We start from the raw sequence: 17654 nt of genomic DNA, 5'->3' as shown, positions 1-17654 counted from the left end.
GTCCGCGCGCGCGCGCACGACACGTTGAGAGAGAGAAAGGGGACGTCAGCTGACAAAATGCGCTGCCGTGAAACGATCACGGCAGCCACGGCATCCAGCCAGCCAGCCAGCAGCATAAAACATTTACGGGCTAAGTGCACGTTTGCCTCGGAATACTCCGTCGCAACATCCCCGCACACACACACCCTATACTTATGCCGCTTTGGGGTAATGCCCCCCGTTAATGCCCCTTTCAGCCCGGTGTAGGTGGTTACGCGCGCACACACACGTGGGTCTCGCTGGCCCCGCTTCGAGTGCATGTATATTTAAAGACACGGGGGGTATTTATTTTAATTATAACTCGCACTCACGCCGCCTCTCCCTCTCTACCCCCCCCCCCCTAATAAAGACAAAGATCTCCCACGTAGCCTTCGTAAGACGACTGGGGCAAGTGCTGTAAAGCGAGCACCCTCCTATGAAGGCCGGAGCGGCACACGGCGTGGTGTGGTGCCGTCAGCTTCCACGCCCGGTCACCTTTGTCTCCCCCGTTACCGATGCCCCACGCAGCCGTCACCGCGGGCACTCGTTTAAGGCCGAGTCGAGTCCGGTGGGCGACCCGCGATCGGTTCAAATGTCTCCTCGCCACTGGCGGCATTCGCTGTGTCCGGGAATAGAACTCGGGTCAAGGGGTGCGTGGTGCAGTGCGCTAACCAGAACGCCACCCGTCAACCACCCGCACGCAGATGCACAAAGACAAAGATCCCACGCATTGCTTGAACACAGATTGTAGTGGGAAAGTGCAATCAGCGAGCACATATGAAGGCCTGCACAGCACATGGAGGGGTGGGTGGTCAGCACTACGCCCGTCCGCCTTTGTCTCCCCTAGTGTCGATGTTTACCCACCAGCACTAGATACTAATTTGAGGCTGAATCCGCCCAGGGTTCAGATGTTATCCACCGTTACTGGCCATGAGCGGGAATCGAACTAGGATCGCAGCGCGCTAACCACTGCGCCACCGCTCCCCACGCACGCACATACCACACACAGCCCCCGTTGAGCCTTGTTTATCTTAGGGACTGTACATTTTAGCGAGCCCCTATTGGGACTGTAGTGTCGCCAAAACCACGCAAGGCCACTTTTGTTTCGCCAGTTCTGATGTTTATGTAAACTTTTTTTCAGGCCGAGTCTACCTAAGAGAGGGCCCGGGCAGGTTCGGGTGCGATTTGCCACTGCGGTTGTAGGACGTGACTATTTGAATCGAACGTAGTTGACAGTGAACGAACCACTAATCACACACTTACGTAATATAGGTAGTGTATACTTACAAATACAAACATAAATACACCCATAAACTCACAAGACGTGCAAAATACACCCAAGCACATCCATAAAGGTTCACTCACTCCTACACAAAGACACATGCCACCCACCCACACCGCATAGCCCCAATAGACTGTTGGGTCTTCATAACGACAAGGACGCATGAAGACCGGCACGGCACACGAGGGGGTGGGTGGCCAACACCACACCCGGCCGCGTTTGTCTCCCTCGTGGCGATGTTTACCACACACCGCACCAGGCGCTCATTTGATGCCGAGTCGACCTAGGGGAGGGGGGGGGGGCCCAGGACCGGTTCAGACAATCGTCACTGAGTGTTGTTGGCCGTGAGCGTGAATCGAACTCGGGTCTCTGCCGGGTTCGTAGCGAGAGCGCGCTAACCGCTCCGCCACCGCTCCCCACGACATGAAGACGAAGACAAAGCGACAACGCGCGCGGAGCCTCAAGAGCAGAGCCACTCGCGTCTGCTCCAGCCTGAGTCTGCGCTGCAACCCGCGTCCTTCTACTCACGGGATCAAAGAGCAGCACCCATTAAGGCCGACACGGCACACGAGAGAGGAGGAGGGCGGGGGGGGTGACTGACAACACCACGCCCGGCCGCCTTTGTCTCCCCAGTGCCCCCCCACCACCCCCTCACACCCCCCCACTCCCCCCATCCCCACCCCCCTTCACACCACCCCTCCCCACCCCTCCCAACCCCCCCCTCCCCACCACCCCCCACCACCACCCCCCTTTCCACCACCCCCCCTCCCCACCACCCCTCCCCGGGCGTGTGTACACACGAGCTAACAGCTGGAGCCGCCACGACGGCGGCGATGGTGGTGCCGCTGCTGCTGCTGCATCACCACCATCACCACCACCACCGCGTTATTTACGGGCGCCGTTCGCGCCCCGCGGCAGCGTCGTGCGGGCCGCGCGAGGTGCGAGCGCCGCTTCCCCCGAGCCAGCGGCGGCGCACGGACAAAGATCCCCGCCAGCCACGCAGACAGCCTCGGTAGAGTCTCGGGGGGCACGTGCTGTGAGCGAGCGGCAAATACTATGAAGGCCGGGGGGGGGGGTAGGCAGCACCACGCCCCGGCCGTCTTTGTCTTCCCCAGTGGCAATGCTTGTAGGCAGCACCTCGTTCGAGGCCCAGGAGCGGTTCAAATCATTCGCCACCGAGCGTGGCTGTGTGTTCGGCAAGTCGGGTTCGTGGCGCAACGCGCCGACGGCCACGCTACCGCTCCCCGCACACGACCGTGGACATGCAGAGCCCGTGACCCGCACACTGCACGGAGAGGGGGAGGAAGAGGAGGAGGACGAGGAGTAACAACAAGAAATGTGCGGCTCGCTGCCAATGCACGACTGGACGACGGCCTTCCCATGCCGTACAGAGGTTACGGGGGGGTGGGGGTGGGGGGGTGTCACGTCAACAGAACGTGGCCAATTCGTCACTAGTACAGCACACCGGTGTGTTGGAGAGCCAAGCCACAACACCTCCAACACACAACCGGTGTGCTGGACTAGTGACGAATTGGCCACGTTCTGTTGACGTGACAACCCTTACTAGTTGGCTGTGTCGGGTGGTGGCGGGTTTTAACGACACATTTATATATTTACGCGATCTAACCCAAAACAACCTCTATTATGGATGATATTGGTCGCGAAAAGCCTTCGTGTTAAACTGAGGTGGGGGAGGGGGGTTCTCTGGCCATTACTTCACCACGTAGGCCATTGGTTGGCAAAGTGGATTTTCCAAACACCTTTTCAGATGCAACTCGCCGCTCGTGTTAGCCGTTACCGGGGGATCCAACTCGGGTTTGGCCAAATTCATTGCACAGCGCGCGCTAACCACTGCGCCACCGCTCCACGCGACCCGCACGTAATTAGAGACGGGGTATTTTCGCAAGCGCCGCCGCTTACGTTTTACATGTAAATTCGGTCGTTACGCGCCAAACGCGCCCGATGATTGCGAAACAACTCGCGCGTGACGTTAGCGAGATCGTGTTTTTTTTTTATATTTGCACGCGAATGCAAAAACATTCACGCGGGGAAACGCACGAGATGTCACCGCGCACGGACACGCGTGCCGCAATGTGCACATCGTCATTCCCAAAGCAGCCCCTCTCTGCACGCCACGTGGAGCGGTGCGGAGGGGGGGGCAGAGACAAAGAGCCCCCCACCCCACCCATCCACGTGAAGCCTTCGACGGATTCTTCGGGGGGGGGCAAGTACCGATAGAGGGCACCTATGAAGGCCGGCATATGCGTGGCGTTGCGAGCACCACGCCCTACCGCCCTGGTCACAAACACGAAAAAGATCCCCCACCCTCCACCCCCCGTGTCGCCTTCACAGGCTCTCGGGGCAAGCCTTTGTCACACTCAGAGCGGCGGTGACGTCGCCGCATCGCTTGTGCCAGGCTAGGTGCACGTTGCGGCCGTCACTGATGTTTGTGTTTAGTTTGTAGCCATTCCCTGCGCGCCTTCGATGACCACGGTTGGCTGCGTGCGGTACGAAAGAAGTCCAATATGCATACGTCACGTCACGCCACGAGCAGAAGGGTCGCTACTGGCAGGTCACGGCACAGACCCAGGCGTTACGGGTGGCTCGAGATGACTGGCAGATGCACCACCTGTGCTCCCTGCTGTGCACACAGACGACACAACACGTACACAACACGTGCACAACACGTACACAACACGTACACAACACGTACACAACACGTACACAACACGTACACAACACGAAGGCGAACGAGGCAAGGTATCCTCCAGCATGATTTGAAATCAGGGCTCGTTCCATCACGTGGGGACGCGTTTAACAATCATCGGGCAAGTGCAGCGTGTAAAGGCTTAATTGTCATTAGCACGGATGGATGATTGATAAAACGTGCAGAGAGAGAGGGAGAGAGGGAGGGAGGAAGGGGAGGGTATCAGCCCGTGCCTTAAGCGTGGCCTCGCTTTTAACGAGGACATCGGCGGCTGTGCAACGCATTCATCACCCGGCTGGGTGCAGAGCTGTCCCGAGGGTACGGCGAATCGGGGGTGTCAGATGTATCATCCAGCAGTGGATTTGATCAAAGTCTGATGTACACGTGCTGTGTTTGTACGTTGCCTTCGCAGGCTACGCAACTCGGGAATGAAACCCGAGTTCGATTCCCGCTCACGGCCAAGCTTCAAGTGTGTACTTGGTGCGGTGCGTAAACATCGTCACGAGGGAGACAAAGGCGGCCGGTGCGGTGCTGGCCACCCACTCCCTCGTGCGCCGTTTCGGCCTTTATAGGCGCTACTCGCTAACCGCACTTGCCCCACCAGTCTGTTAAGGCTGCACGGGTGGGGGAGGGGGCACCTTTGTCTTTGTTTCACTCGTAACCGGAAACGCACTTCGGCCGTCTTCTTTCCATTTCTCCGTCACACTCCACGGGAGGTGAATTGTAGTCTCAGCAGAAGGTTTGAGGCAATTTAGAGCGCTTCGGCTGACATTTTCCCGTGCGCGGAGCCAGCCTCTCCCTCGGGGCAATCATCATTCCAGGGGGCCCAATTTCTCAACTTTTGGGTTTTCGTGTTCACAATGTATGTTTTATATTTTTCTTTCTCATTATAGATTACAGCTTCGCCTGTAAGCAGTGGCAAATTCCTACTGTTAACCCTTCCAGCGGCATCGAGAGAATTGACACGAGTCGCGGAACGCATGTTTACACAATGATACCACGCCCTGCGATAGACACAGCGCATTCATGAATCATTTGTCTGCGGTCGTAAACCAAATGACGCAGTCCCGATCGCATCTCCATCCTTGCTTCGTATTGAAGACGCTGTTGCGTCCGCTTGTGGTAAGCGGCGTACGTTAGATGTCATTAGTACGCTGCGCATATATAATTGATGCGCGCATTACGAATGAATGAGCGAGTCCACTGTATACCAGTGCATTACCGCACCATCACTGCCTACGAACTCAAAACATAGAGCGATAGATTTCGATTCCAAGCTTTCGTGACTGCAGGGATTCATAGTCTTGGTTCTTTCGGTAAAGTCACGTAGAAAAGAAATGATAAAATAATAAAAATTCTAAAACATAATCATTTTATTATGATTTATTAATAATAAAAATTATAAAACAATCATTTTATTATGTTATATTTTTATTGTTTTATTATTTCCCTTCTACTCGACTTTACCGAACGATCCAAGAATATAGAGCGATAGATTATTGGTTTTTTTACTTATGGGACAATTGAAAATTGTCCAGAGCATTCTTCTTGTTTCCTCGTTTTTCCCCGGCTATTGGTGCCGCCTTTCACTCCGTTGCCCCCTCGCAATGGAACGCGGTGTGCAGGGAGTGACGCGGGATGAGGTCTTGAAACAAATACAATCAGCGCAGCGGCTGCGTCGTTCCATTTCTGTACGTGCGTGCATGTTGCACTTCTTTCGCACCGTACGTCGCTAACCGTGCTAATCGCGGGTGCCAGCCCTGCACCTCGCTCTATCCCTGCATGAGAGCTCGTAGACGCATCGTAATCTATTTGTATCGTGAGCTATTGGTATGCGTGGGCGCCGTGGTGGTGAATTGTTTACTACCTCGCCTGGTATACAAGAGGTCGTGGGTTCGATGCCGACCCTGACGCCTGCTGTACATTTGGAGTTCCCACGCTCTCCCCGTGGTCGCGTGGATTTTTCTCCGGATCCGCCGGTTTCGTTCCCCCTCCACATTTAGAATCTACGTGCGCTTGGAGTGTTTGGCCGAAATACATTTCCACGTGAAGGCGATCAGCCACTTCGTTGACCAACCATTTGTTGATAGCCAGATCGCTTCTGAAATAACTCAGTGGGCCTTACCTGGTAAAATAAAATAAATAAAATAGTAGTACTGCAGCAGTAAAGAATATGTTTGAAAGACCTCGTTTTAAAAACTAAACCTCCTCCCCAATGGCAATTGCCGTGCCGTGTCTGTGAGTCGTTTGTGCCACGTGACTTGCCACTTCGCTCTGGCGGTTCGTGGCGAAGGCGATGTGGGTGGGTGGGAGGGGAAGGGGTGGTGGGGGGTGGGGGCTGGTGGGGGGGGGGCTGGTGGGGGTATTGGTGGGGTGGGGGTATTGGTGGGGGGGGCTGGTGGGGGGGGCTGGAGGGGGGGTTGGTGGGGGTATTGGTGGGGGGGGGGCTTTCATTCAAACGTCTGTCCACGTGGCGCGTGTTTGAGCAGGCCCCTCTCTGGACCGGTTTTGACGACATTCATTTGAGTCTCACCGGCAAAATGCAGCCGCGCGTGTACAGGATGGTCGAGACGTCTTGTGACCCCCAATAAATTGACCCCCCTAAATATGTTTTTTTTAACCGATCTTTGGACATTCATTTCTGTTTTAAATAGACCTTAACTTAAAAAAAATAAATTTCAGAGAATTAAATGGTGGTCACAAGACATCTGGACCATCCTCTAATTTCTGTTCCCTCCTTCCTCCCCATCCATCCGTGCTACCCACCTCCTGCCCTTTATGCATGCGTAGACTCAAGACCCTTCCTCTGCCTAACGCTGACATTTGAGCTCTCAATGCAAGATATAAATGCGCCCGCAGTTGTTCTTTCTGCACAGCGTCTTGAGATGTGGGCGCACGCAGATATACGCCGCCCGTCAGGACGAATTCACATTGTGCGCGTACCGCATTCTGTACACGACTGCGTACACGTGCACGCCACGCTACAGCGAGTAAGCTGCGAGCACGCCCCACAGTTCTTCTCAGGCTGTTTGTTCGGGCGCATATCAATCGTTATCGATTCTGCAGCTCGTGTTCAATCGAACGGTCGACAAGTCATGGTTGTTCCACTGCATTGGCCCGAAGCTTGTGACATGCAACGCGTAAAATATCTGCGGTTAGACACAATGTGAACCGCTGGGGAGACAAAGGCGGGCCCCGCCAGACGTGAGTCTTGTTCCACGTCGCGCCCTCGCGCGCCCCGTTGTCGACCTTAATAGGTGCTCGCAAACAGCCTGTCAGAGGCTACACGGGGTGATCGTGTGACTTTGCGTCTCGTGTTGTGCACGCGTGCCACGGACGACGCGACGGCGATTTGAAATCAGGGCTCGTTGCATCACGTGGGACGCGTTTCACAAGCATCGGGCTCGTGCAGCGTGTAGAGGCTTAATTGTCGTTGGCGCGGATGGATGGTTGGTAAGGCGTGCACAGAGAGAGAGAGGGTGTGGGGGGGGGGCGTGCGTCGTGATGACTGGGGAGAGAGGGAGGGGGGTTAGGCAGCCTTTTTAAGTCGTTTCGCAAAGACGTCGTCACTTTATTATTATAATTATTATTAATTATTAACACCGCCACCTGTAATACAGGTTTTTTTGGGGTTAGATCGGGTAAATAATAGTAACGCGATCTAACCCAAAACGCCTGTATTTATGGATGATATTGGTCACGAAAGCCTACTACGTGTTAAACCGCCACCTGATTTGCGTCGTTTCAACTCCACACTTACACATCGCCTCAAACCCCGCACTCACGTATCGTCCCGTTCGTTCTCGTATCCGACGCCTCTCAGCCTTCGCCTCCACCGCCTACACCACCTGTGAATCGCTTCGATATGCGTCGTTTTGATATTTCCTCGCGGGGAACGCATCCCCGACGCAAACCGAGGTTTCACTGAATTGTGGACGTTATGCTGAAGCACACAACGGCGGTGATAACCGCGAGACAACCTCGCCTCTCATGTCCGTGTTCGCCGCACTGCTCTCTCTCTCGCTCTCTCGTTGGTGATGAGACACAGATTTTTATTGTTCTTTCAAATATACGCCACATCAACATCGGATAACGATTACAAAACGACGACATTACAGTGTATGTACATTCATCCCGTCAAGTACCTATATATACGCGTCCCTAAACCGTCACTAGGATTATGCTATACAACCACGGCGTCCTTCAGCTCTCAAATCCTATTGTCTTAATTTTTTTTTTACTATTATTTTAGGGTGGGGTGGGGGAACTTCGCATGAGTTTAATTGGAAAACAAAGTCAGATATTATTTTACCGTACGTTTTAAACTCCCCCCCCCCCCACTTCCCCCCCCCCATCATCATCATCAGTATCATAATCAATATCGTCATCATCATCAATATCATCATTAATATCATCATCATCAAATTAATGGACGAACTCTGGAGATGAAAGAGTCGCTTCTGTACCGGGCAGAAATCTCCCAGCGCGAGATGCAGATAACAGGGATATATATATAGCACTTAGATCGAGACGTTGATATAGCGGAAACGAATCATCCACACGTCCTGTCACTGATTATTAGGTCCTTGTTTGCGTGGCGGGGGTTTATTTTTTTATTATTTTATCATGTGTGTAGTTCGGGTTTGTTTAGCTCTCAGTCTCACTCTGGCCGAGTCACGCCCGATTCGCCACGCGCCGCTTCCCCCAATACACAAACGCAGCGGCAGTGGAATTTAAGAATTAACGCGACCGCCCCCCCCCCCTCCTCCCAGCACAGAGATATCCATGGGTGTGGAGGAGCGGGAGGCGCTCACTCCTCCAACCCGAGTCAGATCTCTCCTACCCCCACCACCACAACAACCACCACCACCACCAACCAACCACTCTTCATCTTAGCCTTGCTCCAAACCGTCCCTTCGCCTCTCCATCCTCCATCCATCCATCCTCCTCGTTCTTCTGTCTTCTCGCGTGCTCGTGCGTGCGTGCTCGTGGGTAGGTTGCGTGCGCACTCCGTGTACGTGTGTATGCTTGTATACATGTATATATTTATATATAAAAGTCCCACGGCGAAATCAGACGGGCCTCTCCATGGCGTACTGGCAGGCGCTTAACGCCGCGGGAGGCGGCTGCACGCCCGGCGGGTAGCCGAACCCGGAGTGCTGCTTCGCCTTGAGACGCAGGCTGGCCAGGCTCGAGTTGCACGTATCCCTGTACATGTACGCGGCGGCCGGAGGGCCCCCGTAGGGACACGTGGGGCCGGCCGAGCTGAGCGCGGGCCCGCTCAGGTTGTTGAGGCCCGCGCTGGGCACGCTGGGCACGGACGGTGGCACCATCCCAGTCGACATGCTCATGGTGCCCGGAGACGAGAAGACGCTCTGCGACGAGAGAGCGGCGTTCATGTTCATGGAGTTGAAGAAGGGGAAGCTCTTGGAGGAGAGCGGGTTGGAGGTGAGACTCTTGGCCGCCCAGTTGTTGTACGAGTATCCCGAGTACATGTCATCGTAGGGCTGCATGAGTCCGTTGAACTGGGGGCCGAAGCCATTCTTGCACAGCTCCGCGTGCTGGTTCCGCTCACGTTTCCGCCACTTGGCGCGACGGTTCTTGAACCACACCTGGAGGGGCGGGGGAGAAGGGGGTGGTGTGGCGGAGGGGGGGGTAACAGATTGGAGGTGAGGGGGGGTGCGGCTGTTAGCAGAGAGACAGACGCGTCGGTTGCGATTCGCGAGGGTCGTGGTTTGGATCGCGAATTCTCGCCGGTTCGCGGTTTTCCACGTGCGCGTTCTCTGATAGGGTTTCGGTGGATGGGGCTGGAGGGGGGGGGGGTGTTCTCCCGCGCGTTAATGTTCGACGTTTCGCACCCACGTGCCGGGAGCTTGTTCAGCTCGTTCCTTCTTCGGTAACCGATTGAAAACTGAAGAAGCAGCGGCTCCCGAGCGCGCGGTGCGAAACGTCGGACATCACGCCGAGCAGCGCGCGGTACGAAGAGCACGTACATCGGGAGGACCGTAAAAAACACGGCGCAGTCGCGACAAACGTAGACGGTGATTACTTCGCACACAGAGAGAGAGAGGAAGGGAGAGAGTAGTTGCGTATCGAGATTTTTGTTTTTGTTTTTATTTTATTTTACTTTCTGCGTGGCTTTACCGAAAGAACCTAAGAAGATGAGTAGTTGCGTAGCTGTACTGTATACCGGGGCGTTGTCAACCTGCGGCTCCTGAAATGCTGAGTGGTTTTTTTTTAATACCGAATTTGAACAAAAAAATGTCTCCTCGTTATTATGTTTGCCGATCCCTGTGCATACATATTGAGTGCGCAGGCGGTGCAACTGCACCGGGGGGGGCGGGGGGGGCAATGGGCGGAGTGGCCCCCGTAGGCACAGAGGTCCGTGCGAGTCGCTTGTGGAGCGAGCGCTGTGGGTGTGTGTGTCTGGCTTGCCGATGGTGCCCCGGCAGCGGTGGTGTAGCGGACAACATCAGTGACGATTATCTCGACCAGGGCCTGGGCTCCCCCTAGGTCGACTCAGCCTCAAATGAGTACTTGGTGCGGTAAACATCGCCACTAGGAAGACAAAGGCGGCAGGACGTGGTGCTGGCCACCCACCCATCCCCTCGTGTGCCGTATCAGCCATTCGTAGGTGTTCGCTAACGGCACTTGCCCAAAAGTCTGTTCAGGCTACACGGGGGAGGATCTTTGTCTTTGCGGTTTGCCGATATTGCCTATACACTGCGTGCCTATACGGACGCAGATATACACAGAATTGTTGATTAGAAGTTTTTTTTGTGTGACTGGGAGAAGTAGCGTCTAGCTCTTAGGAAGGGCAATTTCTAAAAGCGTTCGCCTACTGTACAAGTATATCCGTTTTGCGATACGAAAGCATGAATGTTAATGACGAACCGAGTGAGCTTTATATTGTGTTGAATTTGTACAAATATCTGTGCACAAGATAAGCGTATTTTTAAATCACATATATATGTTTAAAATATCACCTTGTTTATATTAGCTGAAACGGCGTGCCCGATGTTAATAGTTTAACAGATCTGGTCACCCACGCACACACACGCGCGCACGTGTCTACCGAATTATAAGACGCACCGACATTTTTTGTAACACTTTAAAATACGTGGCAAAAGTGCGTCGCACATTTGCAACAATAGCAATACAAATTCAAGTATACATTTGCCTGCGTGCAACTTTCACTACGCGTTTCATCCGTAGATCCCAATGTGTAGAACATTCCAGATAGTACGATAACTTGCTGCTATATATATAGTGCTATATATATATAACTAACGTCAAAGCTGTGTAAATAGTCGCTTAAAGTATAAACACTGCCTCGTACTGCGCTTTCACTGAGTGGCTTAGCGATCGTTTGCAAGCAACGTGCGGACTTTTTTTTAATATATAAACCGGAGATGCAGAATCGCTTTGGGGTCGGCATTTAGACCGGATCGGATTTGTAGTTTTTATCTGATAATAAAAGTGTTCGGGTGGGGCGTGCGTAAAGGCAACGTGAACCCTGCATCGTTACGTGAAGGAATGCCGCGTACGCTGTACAATATACCCTTACTTACGCACTACGTGTAAAGGGTTAAATGAACTCTTATTTCTTTAGAACTGCTTTTTTGTGTTTGATCTGCGGTCTTTCCCCCGGACCTCCCGATTAGCGCGGGTTGGCTACGTACGACTCGAAAGCAGTTCAACATACATACAAATACATCTACTTACATAGATTAACAAAATAAAACAAAAACTTGCATACAAAACGATAAGTGAATGTTTTAAGATTTGTGGTTAACATTTACACTTATTTTATCTACGTTTCCGACGCACGTGCTACATTCCAACAATAAACACACTGCCCCGTGTCGTCGTGTATGTGGCTCACTGTTGCGATGTATAAAGAAGATATTTCGTGCGTTATCCCTAGGTCTACATATCAAGAGGCATGCGTGTGACATGCCTCAACACAGCGCTATGACAAAGATTCCCAGTACAGCCTTAAACGAATGTTGGGGCAAGTGCTGTTAGCGAGCAGCACCGCAATAGACCAGAAAAGCCAACACGAGGGGTTGGGATGGTCAGCCCCACGCCCGGCCGCCTTTGTCTCCCCAGTGGCGATGTTCGCACATCGCACCAGGTACTCATTTGAGGCTGAGTCGACCCAGGGGAGGCCCAGGACAGGTTCAGATAATCGGGTCGTCGGGTTCGACACGCAGCGTAGCGCTAACCGCTACGCCACCGCTCCCCACACAGTGCTATATATACAAAGACAAAGATCCCCCGTATAGCCTTAACAGACTGTAGGGGCAAGTGCTGTTAGCGAGCACCTATGAAGGCCGGAACGGTACACGAACGAGGGGGTGGGTGGCCAGCACCACGCCCGACCACCTTTGTCTCCCCAGTGGCGATGTTTACACACCGCACCAGGTACTCATTTAAGGCTGAGTCGACCTAGGGGAGGCCCAGGACCAGTTCAGATAATCGTCACTGGTGTTAGCCGTGAGCGGGAATCGAACCCGGGTCGCCAGGTTCATAGCGCAGCGCGCTAACCACTACACTACAGCTATATACACACACACACGGGTATTTGATATCCGCACAGAACCCAAATTGCCTGGAATGCGCCAGGTCTCGTCCCATCTTGCAAGCTAAGCAGCGATTAACCTGTCCAGTGCTTGGATGGGCGATCTTCGTCCTGCGAGGATGGAGATCGCTGCGTGCATGTTAGACTAGGTAAGAGCGTGGGTCTCTATGTTTACCTAAGTAAGAGCCTGTGTATCTCTATGTAAGTCTATGTAAGAGCCTGGCTGTCTCTATGTAAGTCTATGTAAGAGCCTGTGTATCTCTATGTAAGTCTATGTAAGAGCCTGGCTGTCTCTATGTAAGTCTATGTAAGAGCCTGGCTGTCTCTATGTAAGTCTATGTAGGAGCGTGTGTATCTCTGTGTAAGTCTATGTAAGAGCCTGTGTATCTCTATGTAAGTCTATGTAAGAGCCTGTGTATCTCTATGTAAGTCTATGTAAGAGCCTGTGTATCTCTATGTAAGTCTATGTAAGAGCGTGTGTATATCTGTGTATCTCTATGTAAGAGCCTGTGTATCTCAATGCAAGTCTATGTAGGAGCCTGTGTATCTCTGTGTAAGTCTATGTAAGAGCCTGGGTATCTCTATGCAAGTCTAAGTAAGAGCCTGTGTATCTCTGTGTAAGTCTATGTAAGAGCCTGTGTATCTCAATGTAAGTCTATGTAGGAGCGTGTGTATCTCTATGTAAGTCTATGTAAGAGCCTGGGTATCTCTATGCAAGTCTAAGTAAGAGCCTGTGTATCTCTGTGTAAGTCTATGTAAGAGCCTGGCTATCTCTGTGCATCTCTATGTAAGAGCCTGGCTATCTCTGTGTAAGTCTATGTAAGAGCCTGTGTATCTCTGTGTAAGTCTATGTAAGAGCCTGTGTATCTCTGTGTAAGTCTATGTAAGAGCCTGTGTATCTCTATGTAAGAGCCTGGCTGTCTCTATGTAAGTCTATGTAAGAGCCTGGGTATCTCTATGTAAGAGCCTGGGTATCTCTATGTAAGAGCCTGTGTATCTCTATGTAAGAGCCTGGTTATCTCTGTGTATCTCTATGTAAGAGCCTGAGTATCTCTATGTAAGAGCCTGGCTGTCTCTATGTAAGTCTATGTAAGAGCCTGTGTATCTCAATGTAAGAGTCTGTGTATCTCTATGTAAGAGCCTGGCTATCTCTATGTAAGTCTATGTAAGAGCCTGTGTATCTCTATGTAAGAGCCTGGCTATCTCTATGTAAGTCTATGTAAGAGCCTGTGTATCTCTATGTAAGAGCCTGGCTGTCTCTATGTAAGTCTATGTAAGAGCCTGTGTATCTCTATGTAAGAGCCTGTGTATCTCTATGTAAGTCTATGTAAGAGCCTGGCTGTCTCTATGTAAGTCTATGTAGGAGCGTGTGTATCTCTGTGTAAGTCTATGTAAGAGCCTGGGTATCTCTATGTAAGAGCCTGTCTATCTGCCATCTCTACGTGAGGCTAGTGGCCGTGACTCGGGAATAAGAAGCGCCGAGTATAAATCCGTGACGGCGCTGCAATGGGGATCGGCATTCCGGCCAGCCGATCGACCGACCCCATTGCGATAGCGGCTCTGCTCGGCTGGGAATTAGAAGGAGGAGGAGGATGAGGGGCGGCGGAGGATGCCGTAGCGCGGCTGCCACCCGGACAGTGGAGCTGCGATTACGCGTCGACGCCCCGTCTACCGGGGGGCACCGCGCTCGCTGCACGCCCGCAATTACCCCCCAGAGGGGAGCGATGCAATTTTCGTCTTACGTGCGTCATTCTTCATATACTTGGCCGCACGGCACCACCTAATTTGCCGACGGTCTGATTTATCCCGTATATACTCTCCTGCTCCTCCTCCTGCTGCGTTGCGTCCACGTGTGGAGCTGCGCGCGTGCATATCTGAACCCCCGCTACGTCGACTGTGCCTTAGACGAGCACTGTACCTAGTTCCGTGTGTGTGTGTATAAAACATCGGCACTGGGAAGACAAAGGCGGCCGGGCCATTGTGTTAGCCACCTACCCAACAAACCCCCGTGCTCGCGAAACGGCGCTTGGCCCGCCAACAGTCTGTCAAGGCTACTCAGGGGACGATCGCTTCTTGTTTCTGTGTGTGTGCGCGCGTGTCAATTCCTCACCGAACACGTTCGCTGCTGGGCTGGATGTGGCGCATGACTCGCGCGCCACAGCGAGATGTACTGTATACTTGATGTGGTGGGGTCGGGTAGGAGCAATATAAATGTATGTGTATTTTTTTTTTCCGGATACGGACAGCCCTGGCCAACGTTAAACGCTGGCTCCGTGTATAATGCTGGCGCAGCTACGAACTGGATTTGTGTGCAATACAGCACGCTGTTCGGAAACTCCAACGGGGAGATACCACAGGCACACTTTCGCATATCGCAATAGGCGCACGGGTGAATGGTGTTACACAGCTATGCACGGCGTGGAGCGGTGGCGCAGTGGTTAGCGCACTGCGCATCAAACTCGACGGCCTGAATTCGAATCCCGGCCACGGCTCAGCGGCAAGTATCCCATCGACCACCGAGCGTACCCAGGGTGGTGAAGTATGGTCAAACGACCCCAGCGACGGGCAACGGCGTGCGCTTGACACTAATCCAGCAGTGGACTGACAAACGCAGCTTGAAGTTCAGCGCACATTACAATGGACAGCACGTGCAGATTGTGTTACCGACGTTGTTTATAGCGCAGCGCGAAGAGCACTGCGCCACCACTCCCCCCTCGCCCCATACATCACGCGTATTTGGCTCAAATGATACTCGCGGAATGCTTAAAATGGAAAGATTAAACCCCGCATAGATGATTGGGTTTGTGTACGAGTTTATATCTCTCGGCGAATGCCTCTCTCTCTCTCTCTCAGGCTTAGTCGGTCTTAGATGACGCAATAACGTGTACGATGGGCTTAAAATAGAACCAGGACTTCTAAATATAAATATGTAGCAGCTTAGAGCCCATACGGTCCGTCTGTGTGTATGTATATATAGAGGGGAGCGGTGGTGTAGCGGTTAGCGCGCTTGCGCTACGAACCTGCCCACCCGGGTTCGATTCCCGCTCACGGCCAACACCAGTGACGATTATCTGAACCGGTCCTGGGCCTCCCCCAGGTCGACTCAGCCTCAAATGAGTACCTGGTGCGTTGTGTAAACAGCGCCACTAGGGAGACAAAGGCGGCCGGGCGTGGTGCTGGCCACCCCCCACCCCCTCGTGTGCCGTGCCGGCCTTCATAGGTGCTGCTCGCTAACAGCACTTGCCCCAGTGACAATTTTTTTTCACGGGCACGCCTACCGCATTACAAGACGCACCTCTGACTTCGGTTTTTACTTTCAGAGGGGAGGGGAGTGGGGTGGGAAATGCGCGTCTCATAGTTCGGAGAGGTACGCTTGTAATTATTCTAATGATAGACAATCATTGTGTCAGTCTGCTGTTGTGTGACCATACTTCACCAGTCCGAGTTGGTGAGGTGGAGGTTGGGGGAGGCGTAGATGCGGTTCAGATATTGTTGGCCGTGAGCGGGAATCGAACTCGGGTGAGAGGGTTCCTAACGCAGCACGCTAACCACTGCGCCACCACTCCCCCCCCCCCCCCCACACTACACACACACACAACATTGTTGTGGTAGCAGTAGTCATATCTTAGGTTTTTTCGGTAAAGTCACCTGAAGACGGAAGCTTGAGTTGCCTCCGAAACGTCGTGATTTTTATTTAATTTTTATTTTACTTTTATTAATTTTAAAAATTTTCACCTACGTGACTTTACCAAAAAAACCTAAGAATATGAATCCTTGCAGTCACGAAAGCTTCAAATCTAGTAGCAGTAGTCGTCTAGGCGCTGTGCGCCCGTGTGGCCGGGAAGGTTTCGTTGCTCGCTATCCCTCCGGGCTGTGTGCGCGAGTCTTCTGCTGTACGTATATCACTTGCCGGGCCGCTTGACCCGGGTTCACAATTTGTCATCGTCTCTGTTTGTCTTACACTGAAATTACACCTCGCGTCTCTCGCTCACTCTCTCTCACTGTGTGTGCGTGTGGCTACTACACTAGCACGCACACATCTTACACTCGAGATGTATGCTCTCTTGCTCGCTCTATAGACCCTTAATTTATTTGTACTCTTAACGCTTTTACCCCCCCCCTCCCCCCCGCTGCGCTTTCCTCCTCCCCCGCTCGTCTCCACCGCTCAAACTCCAGACTGTCCGTAATAAAGGGGGGGGGGGGTTTGGAGGGGGGTTGATTAGAGTCGCATGAATACAAATGTGTCGTTAACCCACCACCGCCAATTTAGTAAGCGTTGTCACGTAAACAAAACCTGCCGATTCGTTACTACCGCAGCACAACCGGCGCGTTGGTGACTAAACCCACGGGATTTAGAATTCGCGTTTCGACGTTTCGCTGGTCGCGATAACAACCGGCAGCCTCATGGGGCGACTTGCCAGCGTCGCAACTCGCTGCTGCGTCTTCACCTTTCAGAATGGCGTGGATCACCGAGCAAGGAGCAATTCGCAGACGACTTAGCCATGAGTAATAAAAAATGTAGTCCTCGTGTTTAACTCGCTCGATTCTCACGAGCGAGAGAGTTAAGACTCTTCGTTTGGCGCTACGCGTGAAAATACGAGTCAATATCAAAGATCGTGGATTTTGAAATAACAAACAAAAACCATGTCTGATGATGATTTTCTATTCCTCAACGAGCAGTCCGTAGTCCTGAGCACGTCCCTACCTCCCGGACGTGACCTCCTGTCAACCAGCAACACTTTTTTTTTGCTTTTGAAATACTATCGCTTGATAATTCTGCAACGAATTCGAGTTCACCGTGAGCGAAGACCCTTCTGCTAGCAGTGGCGCGAGCGGGCAGTTGCAGGGCCGCGCCTTTACCTTCCACACCCACGCCGCGGTCACCGTGATCGTGCTGTCGGCTTCATTGTCGCAACGTTCGCAATGTGGACCCCCGCACAGAGCAATGCACCACCTTGCGTCAGACAACGGCGGCCCCCCCCCCCAACCTCCCTGTTCATGACGTTCAGAAGGATGTTTTTTTGTTCCTGAAAGGAAACTTACACGCGCGTTTCCGATTCAAA

General features: G+C 52.8%; 1 protein-coding gene across 2 annotated transcripts in view; it reads right to left on the bottom strand.

Moving 5' to 3' along the window:
- Positions 1–8466: 8466 nt before the first annotated feature.
- The window catches only part of LOC144934054 (pituitary homeobox 2-like), a 49253-nt gene continuing 40065 nt past the window's right edge, over positions 8467–17654 (bottom strand). For both annotated transcript variants that reach the window (XM_078859422.1, XM_078859421.1), the window contains exon 3: positions 8467–9619. In XM_078859422.1, the coding sequence (XP_078715548.1) occupies positions 9080–9619 (540 nt within the window). In that variant the 3' untranslated portion in view covers positions 8467–9079. The remainder of the gene's footprint in view (positions 9620–17654) is intronic.

This window comes from Lampetra fluviatilis, chromosome 9, assembly GCF_964198595.1.
Source record: "Lampetra fluviatilis chromosome 9, kcLamFluv1.1, whole genome shotgun sequence".
NCBI lineage: Eukaryota > Metazoa > Chordata > Hyperoartia > Petromyzontiformes > Petromyzontidae > Lampetra > Lampetra fluviatilis.
Note: the sequence above shows the minus strand (reverse complement) of the source record. Positions and strands in the feature narration are given on the sequence as shown.